General features: G+C 39.5%; 3 protein-coding genes across 10 annotated transcripts in view; 1 reads left to right on the top strand and 2 right to left on the bottom strand.

Annotated features, from left to right (window-relative positions):
• The window catches only part of LOC123499591 (ras and EF-hand domain-containing protein homolog), a 55,384-nt gene extending 45,617 nt beyond the window's left edge, over positions 1-9,767 (top strand). For 2 of the 3 annotated variants that reach the window (XM_045247841.1, XM_045247842.1), the window contains exons 3-4: positions 5,383-5,513; positions 6,080-7,364. In XM_045247841.1, the coding sequence (XP_045103776.1) occupies positions 5,383-5,513; positions 6,080-6,418 (470 nt within the window). In that variant the 3' untranslated portion in view covers positions 6,419-7,364. Of the gene's footprint in view, positions 1-5,382; positions 5,514-6,079; positions 7,365-9,260 lie in introns of those variants that run through there. The other variant, XM_045247843.1, reaches the window with a different exon arrangement.
• A 2,086-nt stretch (positions 9,768-11,853) lies between these two features.
• Positions 11,854-23,636, bottom strand: part of LOC123499584 (longitudinals lacking protein, isoforms A/B/D/L-like) — a 54,074-nt gene continuing 42,291 nt past the window's right edge. Inside the window, exons 5-6 of one of the 6 annotated variants that reach the window (XM_045247816.1) lie at positions 19,595-19,839; positions 17,231-17,883 (exon numbers count right to left, since the gene is read on the bottom strand). In XM_045247816.1, coding sequence (XP_045103751.1) covers positions 17,874-17,883; positions 19,595-19,839 — 255 coding nt within the window. In that variant the 3' untranslated portion in view covers positions 17,231-17,873. Of the gene's footprint in view, positions 12,976-13,383; positions 14,412-14,847; positions 15,569-17,230; positions 17,884-19,594; positions 19,840-20,321; positions 21,618-23,636 lie in introns of those variants that run through there. The other 5 variants (XM_045247813.1, XM_045247832.1, XM_045247815.1 and 2 more) reach the window with 5 other exon arrangements.
• Positions 21,624-22,723, bottom strand: LOC123499590 (zinc finger protein 497-like). Its single transcript, XM_045247839.1, has 2 exons — positions 22,477-22,723; positions 21,624-22,164 (listed from the first exon to the last, which is right to left on the bottom strand). Exons 1-2 carry the CDS (start codon positions 22,525-22,527, stop codon positions 21,859-21,861), a joined length of 357 nt encoding a protein of 118 aa, XP_045103774.1. The 5' UTR covers positions 22,528-22,723; the 3' UTR covers positions 21,624-21,858.

The raw sequence follows: 23,636 nt of genomic DNA, 5'->3' as shown, positions 1-23,636 counted from the left end.
CTCTCTCTCTCTCTCTCTCTAAGAATGCAACCTTGAAAACTGCCCATTCATCAAAGTAACTCTATTTCAATTATATTCCTCCTCTGTTACATTTCAGTCTATTACCTCGTTCTCTTAATTCCCAGCTTGTCAACACACCCTTACGTTCCGCGCCACCTCCAGCGCAACCACACTACCCCTGCCACCACCACCACCACCACCATTATCACCACCAACAATCCTCCTTTAAGTATCGTGCACAATATTATACTCCAAGATTCTTTACCTCATTATTCTTCCCTTTAACGACTTCCACACCCAAGCAACACCATCACGACAATAGCAACACACCCAACCACTAATAACACATAGTAACGCATTCAACACATTCATAGCACCAAAACCCCATCACACCGCGCACCACAACCACCACCACTACCACCATCAACACACCCCCGCACCTCCGCTACAATTGCACGCCCACACGCTGACAGTGGAGCGACAGTATCCATTCTCCAGGAAACCAGAGAGTTGCCCCACAGTCCCAATTAGGAAGCAGCAGCAGGCGGAGTCATGATAGAAATGTCAACGCCACAGGGACTCACAGCGGGAATGCATGAGAGAGAAGGAAAGGGACAGGGTAAGCTGGAGGATGGTTTACGGGGCGGAGAGACTATAGGGAGAGGAAAAGCGGTCAATGAAGAGAATGGAAATACTGTAGGATACGAAGAGCAGAGCGCTGGAGAAGACAAAGACCATGGAAGAAAAGACGGAGAAAAAGAAAAGTGACAGAGAACAAGAAAAACGATGGTCGGAGAGACAATGAGAAGAGAAATCAATAAGAGGACAAAGAGAAAAAATGGCAGAAAAGATCAAAAAGAAAAGGAAAATAGGAGAGGACAAGAAGAACGCGTATCGGAAGAACTGATAGGCAAAAAAATGGCAAAGATAAAAGCAATGGAGGGAAGTTGAAAAGGGAGGTACAAAAGCATAAGGAAGGAAAGAAAGAAAGAAAGACCTGAAAGAAAAAGGGAGCTGAGAGAAGGTAGAAAACACGAAGAGGAGGGTGTGGGAGGACAAGGAGGATAACCGTGGAAATTACATGAGTGAGACAGCGAGAAGAGGACGTGGATTGAAGGTCAAAAGGAGTACGAGAGGAAGAAGACGAAGAAGAGCGCTAATGAGAGAGAGAGAGAGAGAGAGAGAGAGAGAGAGAGAGAGAGAGAGAGAGAGAGAGAGAGAGAGAGAGAGAGAGAGAGAGAGAGAGAGAGAGAGAGAGAGAGAGAGAGAGAGAGAGAGAGAGAGAGAGAGAGAGAGAGAGAGAGAGAGAGAGAGAGAGAGAGAGAGAGAGAGAGAGAGAGAGAGAGAGAGAAGAGAGAGAGAGAGAGAGAGAGAGAGAGAGAGAGAGAGAGAGAGAGAGAGAGAGAGAGAGAGAGAGAGAGAGAGAGAGAGAGAGAGAGAGAGAGAGAGAGAGAGAGAGAGAGAGAGAGAGAGAGAGATTCAGAATAATAAATAATGACCGTGAGCGATTTAAATAATTAGGAATGTCTAGGAATCAGGAATGATGGTAACGAGCTGCATCTCAGAAGTTAGTGCGGCACGGAGCGAGAGTTTATGCAGCGGCTAACGAAGGGAAGAGACTCGGAGGGGCAATAATAAGCAATAATCGTGAACATAAAGAGGTACAGTAGTGTTGAAGGTGATGTGTGTGTGTGTGTGTGTGTGTGTGTGTGTGTGTGTGTGTGTGTGTGTGTGTGTGTGTGTGTGTGTGTGTGTGTGTGTGTGTGTGTTAAGAGATACTAATTTGAGAAGTGTTGGTGTATACTAATGCGTTGCTTGAATGAATACTAAAAACACGTTGCTAAGATTTAATTAAGATAGATGAATGGATAAATACATGTCTGTTACTGAGAAATACTGCAGATTCTTTACTCGAATATTACTAAGAATGCCTCTTTAAAAAATATATATTGGAAATTGTTATCATGCACGACAACACGACCAAAGTTTTTTCAAAGCAAACTCCTGAAACAAAAAAAGGAATAGTAATATAAGCAAATAAAATGATACCAGTATTTCTCCCTTTTTCTTCGGAAATTGAGAAAGTGACATGAGATCAGGACCTAATTTGGCCGCCAGTCTGCTGATCCCTCCGCGGCGCTCACGAAATCATTAGCATGACAAACTAAGCCCGAGTCTGGCGAGTATCTGTCAACATTTATCTTACAGGTAACTATTTCCAATCTTACTCAAGTCTTGCTCCACTTCCTGAGTATCTCGTTTCTTCTTGTTTACTGTTTTTTTCACCTCTTGATTTCTTGTTAGCATTTTTCTTCCAATTTTCTTATCTATTTTGTGTTCTTTTGCATCTTTTCTTTTTCTTTTAGAGAGAGAGAGAGAGAGAGAGAGAGAGAGAGAGAGAGAGTGTGTGTGTGTGTTCTTTTGCGGTGAAGGTTAGTTATCTACTGACCTGTTTTTCTAATTTTCTTTCCTCCTTTTCCTGCTCTCTCTCTCTCTCTCTCTCTCTCTCTCTCTCTCTCTCTCTCTCTCTCTCTCTCTCTCTCATAACGATAATTACAAAATGTCGGCGAAGAAAAGCCATAAAAAGTCACAAAATACAACACAAAATCATAACAGATAAGATAAACATACCACGAAAGAACAGCAACAGCACCACCACCAGTTCCACCACCACCACCACCACCACCACCACCAACAACAACAACAACAACAACAACAACAACAACAACTAACGTCAAGACGAACAATATACGGTCGTAACTTTCAATCTTATAACCTCTGACCTCCTAAACTCTAAGCTATCGATCATAACATACTTGAAGAATTACGTAAAGCTTCTCCTCCTTTTCCTACTGCTACTAGTACTATTACTCATCTTCCTCCATTCTTCCTCCTCCCTTCCTCTCCTCTCCTCCTATGGGAAAAGCAAGACTGATATTAGTTTACTCCCGAGGGTAAATTACCTTCGACCGTCCTTAGCAGGCTTCTGTGTGCGGTACAGGCAGTGAGGTTTATTAGTATCGGATTACTGACTTTTTCCCTTCCACCCTGAGCTGACGAGGAGAGCCGCCTCTTAAGGTAAAATTGGTAAGAATGCGTTAAGGGATACTATTTTTTTTTTAAGTATGTTAAGTGTTGGGTTCTATCTTTCTATTTATGTTGGGTTATGTTGGATTCTTTCTTTCTATTTATGTTGGGTTATGTTGGGTTCTTTTTTTCTATTTATGTTAAGTGACAGTTTCTATTACGTTCAAAAGCTTTTCGTCTTATCATTTCCTCTTCTCTGACTAATTGTCTTCGGCCTCTTTCTTACTGCCGCAATGTTGCTTCTCTTGCTATCTTCTACCGTTATTTTCATGTCAACTGCTCTTCTAATCTTGCTAACTCCATGCCTCCTCCCCTACTCACGCGGCCTCGCTGCACTTTCTTCTTTCTCTCACTCCTATTCTGTCTAGCTCTCTAAATACAAGAATCAACTAGTATTCTCAGTCATTCATTTCTATTTCTGATAAACTCCGAACTACTTACCTGCTTCTGTATTTTCGCCTCCCTATGACTTAAACTCATTCAAGAGGGAAGTTTGAAGACACTTACCTCGTACTTTTGACTAAGGCTTTCGACCTTGTTCGGAAATCAGCACTTCAGTGGGCTTTTTATTTATCTTCTTTTTTTTTTTTTACTATCGCAATTTTTGCTAGTTTTGGCCGGTTCTCCTCGTGCATAAAAAAAAAAAAAAAAAAAAACGCTAGACCAACACACTTCACTGAGACAAGGAATATTAAGCACAATCCAGGAACAGACTCATTTTTTCCTCCTTCCCAACGAATCAAACTCCGGGAGCTGCCTGTGAAGCTAATTAATTAACGACCAAGCTTTCTGCACACACACACACACACACACACACACACACACACACACACACACACACACACACACTTTTCTCTCATCATTAGCTCCACGTCTCTATACCTATTGTTGTCCCGGTCTATTAGTTTTCTCTCTCTCTCTCTCTCTCTCTCTCTCTCTCTCTCTCTCTCTCTCTCTCTCTCTCTCTCTCATTATTATGAATACTCGTGCGTAACAAGTCTATCTACATTAATCTTCATTCAGCTCTTCTCTCACACAAGAAGTTTTCAATACTCTGGTAATTAACCTAATCATGAGAGACAAAGGAATAAAGGAACGAATGATTTAGGACAAAAACACGTGGAGAAAGCTCATTAAAAAACAGTTACCACTAACAGGAATCTAAAGTTAGAAGAAATCTGGTAACTAATCACGTGCCTCATCTGTGCCGCTCCTCTCTACGCCATCCTTCCAGCATAGCCCCTCCATCCGCCCCTCTAACACCAGCGCTCCCTATTCAAGGAGTAATTAATCAATTACAAAGCGTTTTTTTTTTTTTTTTTAACATATCCTGTTATTTAGAATATTAGTTTATTGGAGATGTATTTGTTTCACGTTATGCCCGAACAGAGCATTAATCAGCGCACCGCCAATACTGTTGTACTCGAACACAAAGCCCTGGAAGCCATTGTCCTGCCTCCCCGCACGCTGCCTCAGGTCTGCTTCACATACTTCGTCTTGCTGTACACATTTACATTGTTTAGTTTTGTTAAACATTATCATACACAACAGACAAATAAATAAATAAATAAATAAATAATTAAATAAATAAATGAATAAATAAATAAATAAATAAATAAATAAATAAATATATATATATATATATATATATATATATATATATATATATATATATATATATATATATATATATATATATATATATATATATATATATATATATATATATATATATATATATATATATATATATATATATATATATATATATATATATATATATATATATATATATATATATATATATATATATATATATCTCTTTACGGCAGACGAGGTTAAATGCAAGAGCAACCTCAGCATTGTCTATTTTCTAGTTAGTTTTTTCAATTTGTCTAGCTAACTCTCTTTTTTCAACTGGTAGTGCTCCGAGAACCTGTCCAAAAGTGGGCTGTGCGAGGACAGCTCCTCGGAGCACTACCATTTGAGAAAAGAGAGTTAGTTAGACAAACGGAAAAAAAAATAACCAGAACGTCTGTCGTAAAGAGAATTTACTTCCTGGCTACACTGATATGTATATATATATATATATATATATATATATATATATATATATATATATATATATATATATATATATATATATATATATATATATATATATATATATATATATATATATATATATATATATATATATATATATATATATATATATATATATATATATATATATATATATATATATATATATATATATATATATATATATATATATATATATATATCCCTCAGCCCTCATCGTGCGGCTGCTGACGGGACGCTTCATCGGTGAGTACGACCCCACGCTGGAGGCGGTGTACAGCTACCAGATCCCCCTGCCCGGCCACACCTTACCGCTCCAGGTCATGGATACCGCCGGCCACGTGAGTGATGGCCACATTTGGTTGTTGTTGTTGTTATTATTATTTTTATTATTATTATTATTATTATTATTATTATTATTATTATTATTATTATTATTATTATTATTATTATTATTATTATTACCGTTATTATTATTATTTTATTATTATTGTTATTATTATCATCATCATTATCACTGTTATTATTGTAGATAATATCAAAAGAGCATTAGTGTTACCATTCGAGGATTAGATTAAGTGAGATTGGATTTACATTACTTCAGTTCCTCTCTTTCATTGTTAATTCTTGTATCGTTTAGACTTGAAAAACATCATATTTCAGCCCAGTCATTTGAAATTAGAATGCTTAAGTTATTTACAATGCTACTGCCATTGTTATTTACATTAGTTTCATCAGTGTTACTGAAGTCATAAAATTCATTCCCACTCACACATGAAATCACTAAATCCCGCTCCAAACATCAGGTCACGTTCCTCAATATCACGGATTTCACTGCAATAAAACCCCTGAACCTCACCCATGTAGGACTCTGCTCTATATACTTTTAAACCTTCCCCTGCTGCAGGTGGAGGTGGTGGAGGCCGGAAGGGAGCGGCAGGTGTCGTGGGGCGAGGGCTTCATGCTGGTGTTTTCCCTCACATCCCACGACTCCTTCATCTCCCTCAACCACCTGCGCCGCGTGATCCTGGAGCTGACCCCCGGCTCCCCGCGGCCCATGGTGCTGGTGGGCAACAAGGCAGACCTAGTCCACGCCCGGGAGGTGAGCGACGAAGAGATCCGCGACCTGGCCAACACGTGGGGTTGCGACTACTTCGAGGTGGCGGCCCCTGAACCCTGGCAGGTGGTAGTGCGACCTTTCGCCGCCATCTACCAGGCCGTCCTCAACGGCCGCGCCTCCCACTGATGACTGACCCTTAGAAGTATCGGAGGAACGAAAATCCTGCACTCTGCCAGATGAGCGGTCATCTCAAGGGGCAGATAATGGAGAAGCTCCACTCAGTGGCCTCGCTAATCTTGTGATAATGAAGGATGATAGGTCCCAGCGGCACGGGTCTGATTAACTCGTCTTCTCCCACCGAGAAATGGTAATTAATCATCCCCAGGTTCCCGACACTCCGGCAACTTATAATTTGATCACTTGCAATAATTCGTGAGTCCACGAATTACCAAACTAATGTTAGATCTTCCCGATGGCTCCCTACACACTCAACACACGATAGTCATTTTGAAACCTTAAAAAAGAAAACATAAAAGCCTACTCAGGGGTCATAAATTTTTATTCACGCCGCAGAACCAGTGAGACGCAATAACCTGGAGGAGGTCTAATGACAGCCTGCAAACCATCAGCACTCACAAGGTGCAATCAGAATAAATTTCACTGGTGTTACATTATTTGTGTTGTGTAACTCCGGTGGGTGTGTTGCAAAGGCTCGATCGCCACTGGCCATCCTGTAACGAAGTGATGGTGCACAATGAGAGAACAATGAGCGAGAACAATACGACATAATCAGTTGGCAGCATAACAGAATGACCGCCACGATACGTTTCACATATTTTTCTCTTCTTTAAGATCGATACGACGGTAACGCAGCGTTGGAGAAGGACGGCGTTATGGTTTCCTGAACTGTTTTGTCACGTATTACCTCCTAAATAACTGCTGTGTTCGGATAGTCATCGTATGCTCTGCTTGACATTATTACGAGTATAATCCTGTGAAATCCAAGCCTGTCTATCTAAGTGGGTTGAGAAATAGTGCTGTGTTGGAGTGAAAATGTGGTACATTGTATGTTATCACGTGGCAGTCTGCTGATGTGACACATATGTATGCAGAATAAATATATACCAAGGAACTTGTATTTTTTTTTTTTTTTCAGCTATATAATACCAGGAAGGGAAGTGGAAACGGAGCAAGTTAGCAGATATGTCTGTTAATCCGTTCATCCAAGGTTCAGAATGCAGAATGCAGAAAGAAGAAAATTAAATAAAAGAATAACCAGATCTTTCCTTTCTTTTCCAAGAACACATGAAAAAGCAGCGATCCAGCAAAAAGGAACGAGACAAATCGAAGATCTGCGATGGTAACATCCGCTTTTACGTTTGACTTCATACTTTCACCTTCTGACCTCATGATCTTGCTGCGGCGCCAAAACTCAATCAGTCAATCAGTTTACACCTTAACTCATAATGCAGGATCCATATTTGAATCCATAGGCGCATCCACATCTATACTAAAAGCAGACTGTTTATCGCTTCGTGCTTGAGAATGCTAATAACCACGACGCCAAACACAAGCTAAGTTGAGACGGGTTCACCGAGGGAAGGCAAAGGCTACGCAGCTTCGGTATCTCCCTCTCACATGATAAATATAATCTTAGTACACTATTTGTTCCTGAATGTCACTTCACCGATATGTTACCTCTCTCTCTCTCTCTCTCTCTCTCTCTCTCTCTCTCTCTCTGTGTGTGTGTGTGTGTGTGTGTGTGAGAGAGAGGATCCTTCATTTTAGGACAATTAGTCAGTTCAGGAACCGTATCCATCCACTCACTTTCCTTTGTCTGCCTCCTCTCTGGACATTTCTTCCCTCTAGTCACTAGTGTCATCAACCCACACGTTCACCACTCATTCACCTCAACTTTCCCTCCCTTCTCTCCTGGACATCTCTTCTCACTCGAATCTTAAGCCCTTAAGCACACTTGTTCGTCAACGATGAAACTACAGTGCGACATATCTCTAAAAACGCGCTGCTCCAATCTCCTCTCCCTCTCAACTAAACCACAATTTCTTTCTTCCACTATTCCGTACGGTGAATGGAGATCCACGCACACTCGCATTTTTTTTTTTTTTTTTCCTCCTCTCCGTCTTTCACTGCTGACGCAGCTGTGCACTCATGGAGATTCAGGAACTCCGATGGGATTTACCTCGGGATATGTATACGTGCCCAGGAAGGAAAGTTTATGTAGAAAGTGTCAGGAAAGCATTTTCTCAATTGTCGTTCGGTCAGCCAGTCAAGCAACTAATCACTGCGCAAATCAGTCAAGCAGTCATTTTCCAGTCAACGCCATGATCAGTCACTACGATGATGTACATTCATACTATCAGTCTGTCCCAGACAAACTTGATCAGTCTGAATCAGGCAACTCAGAAATCAATTGCAGAGAGAGAGAGGGGAGGAGAGGCATGTGATTAGCTGACCAATCAATGTCAATTAGTCAGTCTACCATCAACCATATAATTGCCAAGCAACAACTGTAGCAACAAATCAAGCAACACTGACACGGTAGCCGCTCTCTAAATACAGCTTACAACCTGCAATTTTGTCCTTTTTTTTTTTTTTTTTTTTTTTTACGTCCGGTTTCTCTATAGTATTAGGACGGTGCTTCCTGACAGAGGACTTCGGTTTTGCCATATGAAAACCGTTACCCCGAGCCTAACCCCGGACCGTGGCCAGGATTCGAACTCATGCTTGAGGGTCCTGCGGCTCCCAAAGCAAGCGGTCCCACTATACCACGGCAAGTCCCCGCAAGTTGCGTCTCCATACCCTATTCAAATATCCTGGTCGCTGATGGATGAGCTGGTCGCCTTGCCCTAAAGAACAGAGAATAGTAGCTACTGCTGCTACTTGCTTTCAGTAACGTGATGGCAGCAGCCAGACCTCACTCCGCCAGACGTTGGATTGCCAAGTAAACCACCCATCTTTCAACCACTCCTTTCTTATCTGTCCCACTGCTTATTTTTTTTCTTTTCAGTGAATAACGTACCTGCTCATGTGCACGCGAGTCTTCTCAAGAACACTCAGTCACCATACTACAAGTACACATCAGAGGAAAACGAAGAACCTGCAGGATCGTGCACCCAGTGCTTCCACTTTCAAAGAAATTTCCTTATTTTAGGGAAATTTTTATGTCACAAGGATCATGTTAAGGAAATTACTAAATCAAAGGAAATTCTAAGGAAATTGGCTTATTTCATTAAAATATATAAATTTTCTAGCAGCAGAGCATAGCCAGAGAACTTGGATATGACCATCCTGATGTAAGATCGTTTTATTCCCACTGCAGAGATTTTCTAAGAGAATGTGTAGGGTAGATCCTCTCTAGATTTGATAACATTGGAGATTTTGATTTTTTATCTTGCCTATCTCCTGAAGTAGCCCAAAATATAACTCTTCCTTCACTGGCCCCTATTTTTTAAAGGTTGCCATACTTGAAGGATGTTGTTGACCTACAGCAAACAGACCTTGAATGGAGACAACTATCTGAGTTCTAGTGTGTCAAAAGTTTAGATCACAGTGTGTTTTGGCAGTCAGTTTTGAAGCTAAAAATATAGCAGGAATATACAAAATCCACAGCTCAGCAGGATGGTTTCACTATTGTTCTCACTCCCTTACTCAAATGCAGCTGTAGAAAGATTGTTTAGTCAGCTGAAACTGATTAAGAATGACCATCGAGCATCACTTAAGAATGAAAGCGTACTTGGTCTAATTACAGCAAAGACAGCTTTCCAGAAGAAAGTTCAACATCAGGCTGCAGTCATAGATCCACCACATAGTATGCTTAGACTCCACAGTAAAATGAAAGCCAGTGCAGATAATGATCAATGTTCAAATATCAGAAAACTATTCCTAAGCGGTTTCAAGGAAAAATAATGTTTACAATTTAGTATCACTGTTGGTATGCCATATAAGGAAAGAGATGGGGAGAGCCAGACTCTGCCAGAGAGGAAAGTTGTGTTGTGTTACCTTTGTGACAGGAGTATAAATTTTATATTTGTAGTTTTGTTTATTGCAACAATGCCCAAAGAGAAGAAAATGTATTTTTTTGGCATGTAGGATACAGTATATTTATTCATACCACAGAATATAGATTTTCATAGTCTTATTAATTGCACCAAAGAGAAGATTGTGTATTTTAAGTTGGCATGTAGGATATACCCTGTACCATGGACCTCTGTAACACTGGAGTCCAGTGTTACAGAGGTCTATGGAATCTGTGTAATTTATGTGAAAGGAACATATATTGTTATAGTCTTATTGTACCAAAGAGAAAGAATACTTATTTCAGTTGGCATGTAGGATTTATTTATTAACATTAAACAAGATGTGAATTGTTTTTATGAATTATGAATTATTTTTATGAATTTTTGTGAATTAATAAGTAATTGTTAAACAATTAATTAAACGATTAAAAAGACAAATAGTACTTTTATATGACAACCTCTGTTTAGCTTGAATGAAAAGAATGCAAAAAATTATACCTAAGAAAGTTAGGGAAAATATAAAGAAATGTTGGATTGAGGTCAAGGAAATCTAAGGAAATTTTACGAGAGGTTAAAGGAATTTAAGATTTTGGGTATGGAAGCACTGCGTGCACCACCAGCCACAAGTCTCACAGTCTCATTCACTCATTCCGTTTCAGATAAAGTGATTCGAAACAAAGATGCCACTTCCATTCACGAATATGTTTTGTCTCATTCCCTGGGGCTGACTGCAGACCTTACACTGCAGACTTGGTAAACCTAACTGACAAATCCAAAGTAATCAGTCTGCAATATGAAGGTTCGTTCTTTTTGATGTCATGAGCTTGATGAAAAGTCATACATCGGGCAGAGGAACGGGAGAGAGCTCGAGATATTTCAAAATAACTGTCAGCGCATGCGTAACACTGACCCCATTTTCTCTCTCTCTCTCTCTCTCTCTCTCTCTCTCTCTCTCTCTCTCTCTCTCTCTCTCTCTCTCTCTCTCTCTCTCACACACACACACACACACACACACACACACACACACACACACACACACACACACACACACACACACACACTGGTAGCTCAGTGGCTTCACAAGCCAAAGGACCGGGGTTCGATTCCCCGGCCAAGTGGAGATATTTGGGTGTGTCTCCTTTGACGTGTAGCCCCTGTTCACCTAGCAGTGAGTAGGTACGGGATGTAAATCGAGGAGTTGTGACCTTGTTGTCCCAGTGTGTGGTGTGTGCCTGGTCTCAGGCCTATCCGAAGATCGGAAACAATGAGCTCTGAGCTCGTTCCGTAGGGTAACGTCTGGCTGTCTCGTCAGAGACTGCAGCAGATCAAACAGTGAATTACACACACACTTATAGATATGGAGACCAGACAGCACCTGTAAAACACAACTAAGTAAATACAACTAGATAACACACACACACACACACACACACACACACACACACACACACACACACACACATTCCATTAGATAATTAAGATTTACCATATATAATGATAGGCTTATAAGGGACATTGTATTCTAAAACAAATACATACTGAAAATATGTCCGTAGTAAGATAAAGGTGAAAAGGAAAGACATATAGAACCATGTGTTTATATAACCCACACAGAGTACCAAACAAGGCCAATCATTATTCTTTGAAAATAGAATAGCATTAAACACGTTGTCTAAATCAATGTTTCTTCACTTCCATTCATTCAATGTGTGAAACAATGTTGCTCATGTGAAGTGGTGAGGGAAGAAAGACATGGCTGGCAGGCTAAGGACAGAACTACGTACTGGCCAGACATGCTGCCTATAAGAGAGAGAGAGAGAGAGAGAGAGAGAGAGAGAGAGAGAGAGAGAGAGAGAGAGAGAGAGAGAGAGAGAGAGAGAGAGAGAGAGAGAGAGAGAGAGAGAGAGAGAGAGAGAGAGAGAGAGAGAGAGAATATCATATCATAGAAATATTACCATAAAATATAGCAACAGCCAGTAGTGTGTCATTACTTCTAATAGCTAACCCTGTAACAACAACCTAACCAAATGTCTGACATGTGTCACATTCAGTCGCGTCATACATACTTTTGCTATCTTCTCCACAATAATGGCTCAAGAAAAAGATATTAGGGATAAAAATTTTGATGAGCATGATTTTTTATTGTTTTCTTCCAGACTTCCACAGAAATCTTGAGTTACCCATGTTACAACATTGCATATGACTTCTCCCATCCCCTGTTATGAAAGTTCTAAATGTATCAAAAGTTCTATGAAGGCCTGGAAGAAAAGGATGAAAAATCATATTGGGAGAGTAGTCTAGATAATTACTGTGGCTACTGAAGAATGGACCATTGTCTTTTGTAAAACAAGTACAAAAGAATAAGTGTGTGGTTAAGATAAGAGACTGAGGTCCCTGAAGAAGACTCTGTACTGTGTCACCCACTTATCCAGTGTGTTCCGATCCCAGCAGCACTGTTACCCCATCAGACTGACTGGAGTCTATTGAGAGGCCATCACCAGCTGCAGCTCTCTCATCATCCTCATTGTGATGTGCCCGGATGTGGTTTTTGAGGTGACCTTTCTGCACAAAACGTTGGTGGCAAAAGCGGCACGTGTAGGGCCGCTCCCCTGTATGGATCCTGGTGTGTCTGGCCAGGTGGGACGGGTACAGGAAGCTCTTACCACAAATCTGACACTGGTACATTGGTTCCTGGTTGTGGGTGGCCTGCCGGAGGAATGACATGAAAATGTTAGGTCTGTTGACCATTAACAGGGTACATAAGAATATTTGTTTGCATCTACATGGATTCATGCATTCATTACCAAATAATAATTAATACTGTTTACTAAAATCACTCCCACAGCAGCTTTTGAATGTCATCAAAAGCATATAAATATTACTGTCATATCTACTAATTGTGGCACTGTACCTGAGTTGATGGGAACTTCTTCACATTTCACAACCTGTCATTGTTCCTCAGATCTCCTCCCAAACAAGAAAGAAGCAAAAAATTTTCTAAAAATATGTGAATTTGACCAATATGTCATTCCCAAATAAGTCTTTCCTTGTGAGTCTTGTATTTTGCATACTTTATGATCTTTTCTTGAGAATGCAATAATGATCAAAACTAAATTAATTCTTCTTTTGTTTTATTTTTTCATACTAATTCCTCAGGGGGTGACTCCAAGCTCATATTAATGATTGTACAGTTTCGTTAGGAATGTTGAACAAGCACAAAGTATAACACAATGACAGCAAGAGCAGCAGTATCAGTACACAGATATAGAGGAACTGGTTAAATAATGGATCAAAAATTGTGTTTGGATACACCAAGTCTAGGATATCATTGTAACCACCCATCCACATACACACACACACACACACACACACACACACACACACACACACACACACACACACACACTTGAGGTATGCATCATTTATATAAAAGAAGGGGAAAGGCTTAAACAGAATCACAATAAGAGAACAGTATCTACAAAATCGTCATAACATCTTATTAATTATATATCTATCCATTGCATCTTTCTTTTCTCCACAAACAAAATTGAACCGATCACTTACTCAGTTTTCTATTTTTGGTAGCAGCACTTCAAGTAAGATATTATTTCCTATTGATTTTTGTATCCTTGTTTGTCTAGATCATTAGTGTACCCATATTTATCATTAGTGAGTATGCTTGATCTCTGACTTGTATGAAATTAAATAAATAAATCTGTAGATAAATAATATATGATAGATGATAACAATAATAATAATAATAATAATAATAATAATAATAATAATAATAATAATAATAATAATAATAATAATAATAATAATAATAATAATAATAATAATAATAATAATTTTCATCACCAGGAAGCCCTCTTTATGCTTCCTACTTTTGCCTCCTCCAATTAACAGCACCCTCTCCTCCCTTAGCCTTGACCTCCATTCTTAATCCCATGGTGGGAACACATGTGGAGCTTGAGGTGAACTTTTTGAATGAAGCGCTGAGGGCAGGCAGGGCAGGCATAGGGCCTCTCCCCTGTATGGATCCGCATATGTCGTTTCAGGTGGGAGGGAAACCCAAATGTTTTGCAACATACGTGACACATGAGTGCAGGTTCCTTCAGCAGAGGAACAGGAGCAGCACACACCTGGAGGAAACAATTATGTGGCGTTAGAGTGGGGTCCCTTGTGTTCTTCTGAGCACTTAGTGTACAGGCACTCAACTTTCATCCAATACGGTACTGCAGATGACAGTATTCATGATGTATTCTCCATAATTAATGATATAAAGTTTATGCATCTTCTTAAACAGAAATATACATTTTGGTAAAAAAGAAATAAAAAAGAGAAAGCAAAACTTACAAAACAAGAAATCAAATAAGATTACACTATTCCTAATTTTTCTGTAAACTTGTTGCTTCAGACTGATTCATGCACTAATGAGTCTTTACACAATAACTTTCACTTAGTGCAATAAATGTTAAGCAGCACTTCATTCTATAATATTCTAAGTATGAAACAAAACAGTATGCAATGGATAAAGTTTTGTAATCAATAACTTCAAGGGTGAAAAAACTTAGTGAAGCATTTCAATCAGTTTACTCTTCACAACCTTAAATGTGACACAGTGACACGGAATGATGATTCTGATGGTAATATTATCAAAGAATAGTCACAATGTAGATATCTTACTTATTACTGTATGCATAAAGCAGATACTGTATATATAATTTTTTAGCATTATCTGTATTCAAAAAGACAATTCTAAATAAGAATTTATCCTCTTAAAATACTAGTAACCTTTTAAGAAAAAATTATCTCAATGAACAGAACAATTGCAAACAAAAATATTGCATGAAAAAATTCCAGATTAGAAAATACAAATAAAAAATAAGGTTCATATTGAGCTAGGAAGTATTTTCCACATATTTCTTGATGCAGAAGCAAAATAATTTCATGTGTCAAGTTTGAGACCATGAAATATGTACTCTGGTAACCAAGAAAGTCAAATTTTATAATATCCCAAGCAACAGAGTCAAAATAGTCTTTATGGTGCATCAGGTCCAGAGTTGGTGACAACACCATGGTTTGTCCTGATGTGCATCTGAAGATTGGACTTTTGGTTGGCACGGTGGCTGCAGTAAGGGCATGGGAAGGGCCTTTCTCCTGTGTGGATCCTCATGTGCCGAGCCAAAAGGGAAGGGAAGTTGAATCTCTTCCCACAGATGGGGCACTGATGGAGACTGCTGGTGGGGGAGAGCTTAACCGGCGGAGCAGCTTGGGGGGAGGCCAGATGGACCGGAGTCTGTGGGAAGCAACACCAAGTGAGGGGAGGAAGTGTGCTGCATCTTGGCTGACTGCTAACATACATGGCTACAGAAGCCCATCCTTCCTCTTCTTCAGGAAAAGTGATCAATCACAAACTATTATCTAACCAAAACACTCTTTGTGCGATGAAAAAAAACAAACACAACACCATTTTATATCTCTAGATAATACAACCTCTCATTTATACTTGGCATCAGATGAACAAAGCTGCTCCTCAGCAGCTGCATACATCCCCAGTATTGAAAAATATTACTGGATAGAAATCAAAAGCCAACCACTGATATAAATTAATGTCTTAGTGCAATGACCACCTAGGGCAAATTTGTTAAAATCACTAACACCAGACAAAAGACAGTACCTAAATGACTCTCAATTCTCTGGTTATGAATTGTCTTTGACAGCACTTAACAAATCTTTGTCTGAATGTGAGGAATAAAATGCCAAGATGTTAATTTATACTAATTTGTATGTTACATTACATTCTGTTGTGGGTGTGATCTTGGGTTATTCCATCTTTAATATACACGCAACAATGGATCAATATCTCAGAGTTTCAAGGGCATTTCATGCTTACATAACTTGCAAGGCTTTGCATAATTTAAAGAACTGAAAATAGCTCGTGTAAACAACAAAAGTCAAAAGGATGAGTAAAATATAAAGCAGTATAAATCAAATAGAAAATAATAAAGCCAGAATATATGCACATGAACATGCATGATTACAGTGAACACATGTGCAATTTAAAACACCAGGAACAATAGAACAAGGTGCACACAACCTCGCACATGTGTGTGTATTTACCTAGTTGTACCTAGTTGTGTGTGTGTGTGTGTGTGTGTGTGTGTGTGTGTGTGTGTGTGTGTGTGTGTGTGTGTGTGTGTGTGTGTGTGTGTGTGCGAGTAAATGGGTGAGTGAGCGAGTGAGTGAGTGAGTGAGTGAGAGTGAGTGTGCGTATGATCGTATGCCTGGTTGTGGGTGTATCAGTGTGTGTCTATGCCAAAGCAAAGAACATTTTCCCATATCATACTAACATCTCCTTTATAAGTATTTACACCCAAGGGAGACACTGACCTCACGCTACATCATTCTCTGGCAAAGGCAATGCTGGATGGTAGGAAAGCACATGTCGATTGATGTACTCCCTGCGTGTGGTGCGGTAGGTGCAGTGAGGGCATGGGTATGGCTTCTCCCCTGTGTGTGTACGGTAGTGGCGGGCCAACAGGTATGGCCACTTAAATACATGACCACACACCTCACATGGGTATACTTTGCTACCACTGTTGTTGGCTGAATCACCAGCTGCACTCATCTGCCGGAAGGATCCTAAATTACCCACAAGTCCTTCACTGTGCCTACTTCACCCCAAAATCATACACACACATACACACACACATTCATATCTTCCGTTGTTTTGATATGTACTATTATTACTATTATTTTCATCAGTATTGATTTTTTTATCTTTTCACTGATGAGCTTACACTTACCAAATAATGACACAGGTTGTATCACTTCGAATTTGTTGTTGTTGCTTCACTTCAAGAATCTACACCCTCTTACTTCTCACAATTATCAGTAGTCTCACTAAGCTGGATTTTATAAAATATAACTTAAAGGCAATAGGCAATGAAATAGATTCTGCTCCAAACACTTTAATGAAAACACATCATTATCAGAAAAGAACAAATATTAGCATACTTTATACCTAGTCAATATTTTTTTTATTAATAAAGTAAGCAAGATACAGCAGACACTTTTCATCCCCAGTAATAATGTACCTCTTCTTAATACCTATTGATTCACAGAAAGTTTTGTGCAATATTATATACACATTATCATATAGAAAATTATAAAAGAATTATGCAAGATAATGAGAATTGTTCAGGCTTCTTGTTCACTTCTTCGGTTGCAATTTTTTCAACTTTAAAAGCCAACAACTTAGGCCAACAGCCTCCATCAATCCCAACATCAAGCGAAGTCCTGGACTGTGTTAAAATGAAGAGATGGATGCCATCTGAGTGGTTATGGTAACTGCCTCTGTGCTGCCTCCAGCTTGTGGTGGTGGCGGTGCAGGATGTGACTGCGTATCATCTCCTTCCGGTTGGCACGGTAAGGGCAGTAAGGACAAGAGAAGGGCTTTTCACCAGTATGAGTTCGCATGTGGCGCTTCAGCAGCCACTCCTTGCTGAACTTGTGGCCACAGATAAAGCACTGGGTCTCCTTGGACTGTTTGTGGTGGGCTTCCTGAGGGTGTTGTGGCCCACCAACCAACAGCAAGTCATTCAGTGCGATCTGTGAGAGGAGAGACTACCATCAGTAACCCAACATTCAAAAATGCAACTTGAGGCCACCAATTGCCAAGTCAGTTCTTTATGCCACATGAGGCATTCTTCTGCTTCCATAAAATATGGATGAGAAAACATCTACAAACTTGGAAGTAATGTCAATGGTATCAACAAATAGTAGAACTGAACAATAACAAGCCATTTCTTGCAAACATGTATACAACATAATGCTTTACACAAAAGCACCAAACATAGCTAACGTGACAGTTATGAGTAGGTTATTGATTTCCAAAACAAATAATAGCCTTAATTATCATACTTCATTGTTATTGTGAGAAAGGAAAATTCTCTGAGAACATTATAACTTCCTCCTACAGAGAAACACACACCTATAACCTGTTTTTCTCTATCTTCTATTTCATATATCAAGTGGTACCTCAGCATATGTCCTTAATTTGGTCCAGATCCTTGGACTCATACCAAACAGGACATACCCCAAGCAAATTTTTCCCATATGAAGTAGAGAGATTATTATTAATTCATTCCCATGAAAAAAAAAATTGTATTGGTATTAGCATATTATGCAGTATAATGATGAAGTATAAAATAATCTAAACACTTCTTATTGCTGAAATACACACTGTACTTGATGGCATATAAGGCAGATAAGCATATAAAATACAACCCAATTATGTAAGATACAACCACATTTTAGCAAGGCAGATTCAGGAAAAAAAAGTTTTACATATTTAAGCATGTAATGTTTAAAGTAAGTCAATGGTACTGCTGAACAAAATGCAACCAATCACACCAGTAAAAATATCCTACATGACTATCGTAATACCACAGAGGTGGTGCCCCAGCCATGGAGGCAAAGTGAAGAATGCAGCCCAGCTGCTGAGATGTCAACAATGCACTTGACACATCACTGAACAGGACTGTCCTTTCATTTTCAACATTCCCTTACATCATATTATGATTGAAAAATATGATAGAGCACCATTACCTGTAATACAGTAGTGTAAATCTTCAGATAAAGAGATGAATAAAAATTTCAAAATTCAATCTACAGGAGGCCTCACATTCACATATAAGTTGAAGGGTGATTTATTTATTCATCTTATTTATTTATTTATTTATTTATTTTTCCATATTTACAAAAAAGTGGGTTTCATTCCATCAAATATGGTAAATACAAAAAGCAATTATGTAAAGAAAACAATTTAATTGTATTCCAAAAAGATTATGTACCAAGCACATTTTTGTCCAAATAGGACATGTATATTTAATTGGACTTGCTCCAGTGAATGTATACCAAGGTATCACTGTATAAATCTTCCTATTACACATGTCAATTTCAAAATTATCATTTTCATTCACATATAGTAATTGTTTCATCCATTCCATATATTTATGTAAACACCAAAGTTGCATGAAAATATTTTGTCAAGATAGAGAAAGTACCTCTCAATGAAGCACATCCCAAAGGAGAATTCAGTGAGATAAACTCACTGTTAAATGTAATGTTGCTAACAAATGTCTTTCCTAACCACCACATTTCACATTATAACAAATCATAATGTTCCTTTAAGGTGTGTATTAGTACCATGTCTTTCTACAGTTAGAAATTACAACATGCTTTACATTAGTCTTAGGCCATAGTAATGAGCAACATCCAAGATCAACTGCCAAGGCAACCAGAAGAGAATGCAACCTACGAGGGAGGAGGCTGGCGGATCTGGTCCAGATGCAGGGCAAGAATGTGCTTCGTCACATCAAACTTTTGAGCAGCAGCATAAGGACAATGGGGACAACTGTAGGGTCTCTCTCCTGTGTGTATCCGAATATGGCGCTGCAGGAGGCAAGGCCATCGGAAGACCTTCCCGCAGAAGTCGCAGCGTGGACCACCTCCACTTCCAATACCTCCACCACCACCACCACTGCTGGCCTCGCTGACACTGGCCTGTAGGGAACAGTCTTGTCAGTCACAGAGAGACAGTAATCAGAAATCACTGCCATCTTCTGGCCCTGATTAAGTCTACAGTGACCAGGATTTATTTTTTTTACAACTTGGAAAATTAAAGGCTGAGAATTCCTTGAATAGCTTTCATCACAGCATACTCTTTATAACTCTTCTGTGTTTCTTGTTAAATGATGAATACATAAGAAAGGTTTGTAGTTAATGGTGATGCAGAGGACAAATCTGAATATACAGTGTTCCTTATACAGCAGTTGTGCACCTGCACCATGCACACAGGCAGGAGCCCTACACCTTTCCCTCATCCTATCCAGTAAGGAAACAGCACACTGCTAGACATGACTTTACTCACCAGTTATGTCACAGAAATCTAATCCACTGTATCCTTCCATGATGGATTTTTCAAATCCAGGGAAGAAACAAAAGTCAAAAGATCTGGAGTCCAATATAGGTTGAGAGAGTCAACATTTAGATCAGCCATCTTTTAATGGATCCCCAAAACAACAAGGTACCCAAGAAAATAAACATTATTGACATTCATATACTGGATCATTGCACTTGACTTGTCAAATGACATCAATAATAAAACAAAACTTGGTAAATTAATTATAAACTGAAAAATTTCAACATTTCTCCATTTTGAGGTGAGGATGATAACTAAATTAACCTTACCCACCATCCTCTTCCTCACCACTCAATATCACACTAGTGGGGGGCAAGGATGTCTGGGCTTGGCTTCCCTGAGTAAAGGTCATCACTTGCTAGAAAGCCTCATAGAAACTTTCAAATAATAAGATTTGATTCCCAGAGGATATCATAAAAATCAGCAATACTATCTTTAGCTGAAAAGATATGTTACATATACAATAGTACATTTTACAAGCAACATAGAAATCATATACGTATAGAACTCATCAAATAACAAAATAAATTAATAAATCCTGAAGAAAGACACCCCATATTTGGGTTACACTATGATAACTAAGGCAACATGTATCTCTCTCTATCTCTCTTGTTATCAATGCAAAACTGATGTCTTTTCCTCCCAAAACTTTCAGTCTTGCTCTTTCTTTTACTATGGCATACAAGCACCATGCTAGTCTATGAGGAGATTTAAATCTAATACCTGAAGCTCAGCATACTGAGCTTCTAATTATTGCCTTCCTGAGATAGTGTATTTTCAGGACCTTAATGAAATATAAAACCTTAAAAGTATGTAGTATTGTTTGGGCACTTTTAATTTGTTGCTCTTATTAGCAATAGTAGTATTCTTGATAACTGCTAGTGACATTTACACCATTAATGTCACAGGCACAACAGTCAGAAGTCTCTAAATGAGTATTATAGTCGATAACAATATAATTACATCATCACCAAGAGGTAGGAGTCTTGTGAACACATCTGAGATGCCGCTTCAGTATTTCTCGCTGGTTGAATGATAGCGGGCAGTGTGGACACTCATATGGCCTCTCGCCAGTGTGAGTTCTTTCATGGCGGACAACCTTTGAGGGTGTGGTAAACCATTTACCACAAAATTGGCAAGCATACTGCTTTCTGCCATCAGTGAATTGCTGGTATTCAGCAAGGTCTACTTGCTGCTGTTCCTGAGGTTGTTGGTGCTGTTGCTGTTGCTGTTGCTGGTGGTGCTGGTGCTGCTGCTGATGCTGCTGTTCTTGTTGATGTTGCTGTTGGTGATGGCATGGGACCAAGGCAGCCCCACTCCCTCCCACACCACCACTACCACCACCACTCCCTGGGTTTACCTACAATAGAGAGAAATCAAGATAATCAGCAACTTAAGCTGCCATACGAATTTTCCTCCAAACATCCACCTGATTTGCATTTCACTCACAGTAATATTTTTTAAATCCTAAGAGATTTCTCACTTTGCCAATGAATGCATACAGGGAGTTTATGGTGATATCAGTTCAGAGCAAATGAAAGAGTAGCTTAGAACTCAGCATAAAACAGCAACTGGAAGTTTCAGTGCAAGATGCATGGTGCTCACTGTGTAACAGATGTAGCTAACTCCATATGTTTCATCTTGACATGTCTGTAAACATTGCCACTCTGGGCACTACGGAAGGAGCAGTGCGGGCACGCAAAAGGCTTCTCTCCAGTGTGAGTGCGAAGGTGACGACCTAAATCCACAGGGCGCAGGAAGGAGCGGCCACAATGAGGACATGTCTGACCACCCTCACTGACTGCACCCCTGCCCTGTAGCATCCCCGAGAGCTGTAGGACACGGCTGGGTGCGGGGGTCAGGCGTGTCACCAGGTGGGAAAGGTTGGCGCTGGATGATGCCCCAGCCTGCAGGAAAAATAAGTCAGGCTTCAGTATAGACTTTGGGTCTGCGCTGACATCAACACACAGCATGTATTCCATAAATGCTGAACATACCCAGGCCAAACTCTGTCCTCCTTTGCTGGATCAGATTGTAATGGTATGGTGCTGACATGTGGTTGTAGGAGAATGATCTCGTTTCTACATCATCATCAACCCCAAAACTTTCTTACAAATTCATCACAACATTCAAGTAAAAGTCATTCAATTTTGCAAAAGATGCAGCCATGTCACCACCAGGACTATGTCATAAATATTCTGCCGCTCAATGATTAGTACCTGGCAAGGGGAGACGGTCTGCATGTCGTGCCTGCATATGTTTGGTGACATTCCCCTTCAGAGCAGCACGGTACGGACAGAATGAGCAAGTGAATGGTCTCTCTCCGGTGTGAGTGAGCTGGTGAGTCTTCAAATTATATGCTCGGTTGAAGACTTTGCCACATATGTTGCAAGGGTGCACCTGGGTGCTGGCCGGTGGTCGCAGCACGGCCTCCTCCAAAGGCCCACCTGCGGTCACAGCCCTCACCTGCCAAGGAACACTGGATAAGTTCCTGGTCTAGTCTCAGCAGACCTTTACTTCTAACACCAAATGATCTAAGACATTTTTTCATTCTAACCTAATTGTTATTTAATATCATGGAGCATTCATCACAAAATATGAACTCATTTAATCACTTTCCTTATGGGCCAACCATAATTCAGTTTAGTACTTCAGAATTTCATTGCTATAATTTCAGGTGAAACGTCCCTCTAAGGATTTTGCACATAGCAAAGTTTAACTCTTTGTGTGTGTGTGTGTGTGTGTGTGTGTGTGTGTGTGTGTGTGTGTGTGTGTGTGTGTGTGTGTGTGTGTGTTATTCACCACAGTCATCTGCTGGTGTGTGTGTGTGTGTGTGTGTGTGTGTGTGTGTGTGTGTGTGTGTGTGTGTGTGTGTGTGTGTGTGTGTGTGTGTGTGTGTGTGTGTGTGTGTGTGTGTGTGTGTGTGTGTGTGTGTGTGTGTTATTCACCACGGTCGTCTGCTGGTGTGTGTGTGTGTGTGTGTGTGTGTGTGTGTGTGTGTGTGTGTGTGTGTGTGTGTGTGTGTGTGTGTGTGTGTAACATCATTAAAAGAAATTACTATGCTTCAAGATAAAAAAAAAGTAAAACTTTTCTAACATAATCTGAACCAGAGTATAGATATAGAAGATTCAGTTATATAGCACCAACAACAACAGACTGTAGTGGTGGTGGTGATGGCAGTGGTAGTAATCAAAGGAGAGGAAAAATAAAAGATAGATAAATAAATAAATAAATAAATAAAAAGTAAGAGCTTCATGTAAAATCAATTAAATTCTGATAACAATTTTCCCTCTATTTACAAATACTGTTCTCTAGCAAACACATTAAAAAAAAGTAAATGAATAATAATGCACATTAATTCATTAATTCTTTGAAAAAA

This window comes from Portunus trituberculatus, chromosome 50 (assembly GCF_017591435.1).
Source record: "Portunus trituberculatus isolate SZX2019 chromosome 50, ASM1759143v1, whole genome shotgun sequence".
NCBI lineage: Eukaryota > Metazoa > Arthropoda > Malacostraca > Decapoda > Portunidae > Portunus > Portunus trituberculatus.
This window is presented reverse-complemented; position numbering and strand designations above follow the sequence as displayed.

Coding starts and splice junctions, on each gene's coding strand:
- LOC123499590 (XM_045247839.1), bottom strand. CDS start 22,527: ATGTCACCAAACATATGCAGGCACGACATGCAGACCGTCTCCCCTTGC. Junction 22,165..22,476: donor AGACCGTCTCCCCTTGCCAG/GTACTAATCATT, acceptor TTTTTCCTGCAG/GCTGGGGCATCATCCAGCGC.